The sequence below is a fragment of the Stegastes partitus genome, unplaced genomic scaffold (genome assembly GCF_000690725.1).
Source record: "Stegastes partitus isolate 25-593 unplaced genomic scaffold, Stegastes_partitus-1.0.2 Scaffold1205, whole genome shotgun sequence".
Taxonomy (NCBI): domain Eukaryota; kingdom Metazoa; phylum Chordata; class Actinopteri; family Pomacentridae; genus Stegastes; species Stegastes partitus.
The window spans coordinates 40,149-45,216 of record NW_007578936.1 but is presented as its reverse complement, the minus strand read 5'-3'; the positions used below and the strand labels follow the sequence as shown (position 1 = coordinate 45,216).

General features: G+C 41.8%; 1 protein-coding gene across 3 annotated transcripts in view; it reads right to left on the bottom strand.

Annotated features, from left to right (window-relative positions):
- The window catches only part of prkg2 (protein kinase cGMP-dependent 2), a 45,991-nt gene extending 41,638 nt beyond the window's left edge, over nucleotides 1-4,353 (bottom strand). For 2 of the 3 annotated variants that reach the window (XM_008297277.1, XM_008297278.1), the window contains exons 1-2: nucleotides 3,493-3,541; nucleotides 3,036-3,459 (exon numbers count right to left, since the gene is read on the bottom strand). In XM_008297277.1, the coding sequence (XP_008295499.1) occupies nucleotides 3,036-3,459; nucleotides 3,493-3,541 (473 nt within the window). Of the gene's footprint in view, nucleotides 1-3,035; nucleotides 3,550-4,238 lie in introns of those variants that run through there. The other variant, XM_008297276.1, reaches the window with a different exon arrangement.
- Nucleotides 4,354-5,068: the final 715 nt, after the last annotated feature.

Here is a 5,068-nt window from a genome sequence, read left to right as displayed (position 1 = left end):
GACTATATATTACATATTGGAACATTTTTCTGTAAACTCCCCCAGCTGCTAATGGTACGGTCCAACCACAAGCTCAAATAATGAAATGGAAAATTAGATTATTGAGTAATTTTTATAATATTTCTGTGAGTAAAAATCTAATTTACAGGCAACAGGAGCAACTGACAAGAGGCAACAAAAGATACTAAAAGTTTTAAACCCATTTTTAATCTCATTTACGGGGAAACGGGTTTACTGTGAGTACGAATAATGAAGCTTCTTTCTTGATTTTTAAACCTACGTCATATAAAGATTAAATAAAATAATCTCAATGCTCATCATTTCAGTTCTAATAAGAGAGAAAACATGTCATAAGCTCAAAGTTTTGCTTCCTTTCTCTTAATTTGTTGCCTGTTTGAGTCATTTTTTTACCCATCACGTCAAACCGACTTGTCGTCTTATTTCATTACGAGAAAAACGTTTTCAGATCAATTTTGTTTTTTAATTTGACATATTGCGCTTTTTGTTGGGGCGGAAACACTGAAGGATGAAGCATAGATCAGTGGAGTAAGTGAGGAGGAAGTGAATTTGATGTGACGGTTGAGGTGGAGCGGCTGTTTTATTGTGATTAATTTTTGATTTATGAATGTTTACAGCTGCTGCTACGGAGATAATTGCTCAGTTTTAATATTAAAAAACATGCTGTTGGCTCTTTTGCCATTAATTTTGAATTTAAAAACCTGCATTACGTGACCACAAACACACAGATATCCCAAGATGATACCCGTTTCTGCTGCTACAGCTGGCTTCAGGCTGGTTTCATGAACTTTTTGAACTCGGCTTCAAGGAGTTTTATGCAAACCCATCATCAACAATGACGCTGGACGATAAATCCCCAAATGGGTTTTTAAAATGAATGTTTGCCTTTATTGGCCAATAAACTACTTAAATGGAAACTTCATGAAGAAACACATTACATATGAAGTTAAGCCATAATAATTCCAATTATACATTTTGATTTCTAAGACATTTATATTTGACCAAAAGGTGTTTTAATCACTAGAAATGAGTAAAATGAGTTAGAGATGTTGTTGTTGAATTTTAGCTATTTTTAATTCTTTTTTTTCCCTTTTTTTTTTTACATTTTAATAAAAATACCACATTAAAAATTATTCAGAGCCCTTTGAAATGGTCACAAATGAGAATAAATTGTGAATAAGCAGCTTTTATACCAGTACAAATGCTCCCAGTAACTTCTACCATGTTTAACCACATTCTAATGCGCTAACACAATCCATGTCAAAGCCTGTATTTGCCACGAGGGTTATGTTCGTCTTGGTGATGGTCTCCAGGTCTTTGAGGTTAAAGGCTTCCTCACCATCACTGTGGTCTTCATGGACTCAGGTCTGGACTCCAACACCTTCCTATTGTTTTCTCTCCACCGTTTCTTCTCCACTTTGGCTTCACGTTTCACATCGTTGTCTTGTTGGAAGCTCCGATGCTGCCCGAGGCCGAGCTAACGACGCCGTTTGCGTTGACAAGTCCTCGGAAAAAACAACTAAAAACTTCTCTTTTAGGTTCTTTTCACTTCTCATCCAAGAGGCTTCCTCAGGTCTCTCTTGGATGAGAGTCTTCAAGAACCTCAAAGACATGTTTTAGTTGATTTTTACTGACTCTTTTAGAATTACCAAGACCTGGATGTTTGAGAATCTATACGGACTTTATGTGGTCCGTCGGTAGAAAACATCCCAAAAACGTCACATTTCCACCACAATGTTTGACTCTTTGGATGCTGTTCTCGTCCCTGTGTTCAAACATCGACAACCGACCGCAGAATTGATGACAAGAAGCTTTCTTTTCTTCATCTAGATGAGCTACTGTGCGTCTGTCTTGAGGAAGTCTTTGTTGGTTCTGCGTCGATGGACACCTCCTTGTTTGGTGTCTGGTTGAGATGTTGCTACTAGACCTGCTCACATTTGCTTGGATTCTTCTTGGCCTCTACCATTCTCACCAGTGCTTGGCTCACTTTTAACTTCCTGTTACGCTCTTTGAGATCTTCCACAATGTAGAACTATTTGTACTTAGTGACAATACTCAGACGTGGCTTTAAAACCCTTGAACATCTTGGGAGGAGCAACGTTCTCTCAGTGACGGACCCTCGCAGCATTAGTTTAGAATAGAAAACCTGCACTCCATGGTCCAAAGTATACGGACATCCCAAGACCTGTACAACTTTTGCCTTTAAGAGTCTCCGAAGTCTATAAGTCCTTGTACTCTTGAATATACTTGTGCACTTTGGCCATTGAACCATGAACACTCTTGGATGTGGTAGACTTTACAATCTTGTTCGTACGAAGTGCAGTTTTATTTTTTTGCAGTGACTTTGTGCTTTTTTGTTGTTGTATTCTGCCAACCCAAGATGCTGCCCAGAGCACTCCTGCATCAGTTGGTTTCAGTTTATACTATTAGAGAACAGTGTAGAAACTATTGGGAACATTAGATATAGAAGCTGCATTTTCTCAAAAGCTAGTGCTCATTTCAAGAAGTAGGAATCATTTTAGATGTGGCATATTTAGTAAAAAGATTGAAAATAACTGTAGAAATGGTTCGGATCCATTGGTAATATCTCTATCACATCTTTTGTCACTTGTTTATGTCATCTCCAGCCAGAAGGAAGCTTCTGGTCGGACAACAAATTGCAATAAATCTAAAAATAATTTTGGGCTTAACAGCAAATTTTCTATATTTATCGGTCCTCGCTGGAAGTCCCGAGCAGCAGCTGAAGAGTTTTGGGCTGAATAATGCTGTTTTTGTTGTAACAGATTTCCTCCACGTCATCAACACTACGATCTTTGCCCACCTTCCACTTCCCGCCCACTGATGCTGCTGCTGCTGCTGCTTTAGTTTTTTTAAATCTCCTCCACCGAAGCTTGGATGGATGCAGCCTGAGGGGATCATGAACCTTTTACCCGGCTCTCGCCTCTTTTATCCAATTTTAATTTAATCCTCTCAACCTTGTCGACCCTGTCAACCTTCCTGTAAAGAAAACGTCTAACCTGGCGTCCTTCGGCACCCGAGCCTTCTCGAAGGAGAACTTGGGGAGGCTGCTGGAGTCGTACGTTCTGGACGTCGGTTCTGCCGACACTCCAGCTTTGGCCCCTTTCCTCCTGTTGATGCTCTCCTTGATGCGGACGCTGAGGTTGGGGCTGCTCTTCCCGCCGGCTTTCACCGACGGAGGCCGTGAAGCCAGACCGGCCGAGGCGCCGCTCTTCACCACGTCCTGCAGCTTGCTGATCTGGATGCACTTGCTCTGCAGCTCCTCGCTCAGCTCAGCCAGGACTCGGGTCTGCTGGGCCAGCTGCTCCTGGAGGCCTTTGATCTGCTGCTCTCTGGCGCTGAGCTCCTCGTCCTTCCTCTTGCCTTCTCGCTCCAGCTCCTCCACTCGGGCCCTCAGGAGATCCAGGTTTTTGAAGCCCTGATCTTTGCAGGCTCGGCCGTTGGAGGCAGCGGGACACCCGTCGGCGTGTTTGTAGCGCTTCGACTTCATCGAACCGTTGCCCATCTTCCCACCTGAGCACACAAAGAGAGTCAGTCTGCAGAAATGATTGGGAAAGTTAATCAAGCACTGAGAGGTCCGGGGGTGAGATTTCAGACAAAAGAGCTGACGCTGTGAGCCGAGAGAACCGGAGAAAGATGGAAAGAGCGGCTAGCAAATCAGTATGTAATGGTCAATGTCCTGGGCATTTATTATTCAGAAGGCAGGAAGTATTGCATTACATGAAGAGTCACTGTGGGCTGCTCGCTGAGACGAGATGCTGCTCGTAAAATCAAAGCAGGAATACAGAAACAGCTGCGAGGATAAAGTTGAGCTCAGAGTGTGAATATGGGAGGAAATGTCGCAGAACAATCCTGTGGTTTGTTGTCGCCCACTCACACATACAGTAGGCTTCATTCAGGACATTCCTGCTGGGATGGAAGCTCACATCAGTCTGTTCACCAACACTTTGTCCTCACAGCCACAGCTACAGCCATCATCTGGAAACTTACTCAGAAAAACTGCTGCACAAATTCACCTGTTTTCTTCTTTTCATGCTTTAACTCTTTGATAACTGAGATTTCTACTCTCTGTCATTTCATGTATTAAAAACTGATTTAAATGTCTCTGAGCTTCGTGCACCTGCAACTTCTGCTGCCTCGTCATTCTCCGGTGGTGACGGAGTGAAACCTGACCCGCTCCGGTGCACGTTCTCGGTACTCACCTGTTCGGTCGCCTTCAAATCGAGCCTGAAACACCTAAACGGAGAACCGAATGATATTTGTGCGCATCCGAGCCCCGGCAGACAGCCGCTCCATCTAACAACGCACCGCGCGCATCCTCTCCTCCCTCCGTGTCTCTCGCGCTCTCCGTCCTGCTCCGGTGCCGGGGCGCGCTCCCGAGCGCGCGGCGAACAGGGCAAGTCAGGTGCGAGTGACGTCACCGCCGATGTTTTTGTTTATTTACCGAATGTGTAGATTTGTTTACCGTAAACAACATTAGTGACAACACCTCTGTCCAATGATGCGTCACCGCAGGTACTTTATTATTTCTAAGATGGTCAGGAGAAGGTTTGATTTGATGTGAAAATCTAAACCAACAGTTTAAACTAATTGTGTTGAAAACACCAAAGCTGCAGGAGGAACTCAATGCAACCAAAATCTACTCAAATTTAAAATAACAATGAAAATTAAACATTTTTAATATTTCACATTCTGTAAAAGGAAAAGTGAAAATAGCTTTTAAAAAAAGTGCAATGGTGAAAATACATGTATAAATATAAAAGCATGGTCAAATATTTTTTTAGCTGATTTAAATACAATAAAACATTCAGTCTATTTTTGTTATAAAACAACAAAATATTAAATTTTTGATGTTGACAACCTGTAAACCAGCTTTTTTTTTTTAAATCATCATTTTAACATTTCAGTTCTTAAAATGCACAATTCTTCTTTCAAATAATAACAAATGTCTCAAATGAGATTTTCAGCAGAGGCAAATAAAGTAAAAAAACAACAACAAAAAAAGCTGCATAATTTAAATCAAACATTGTAA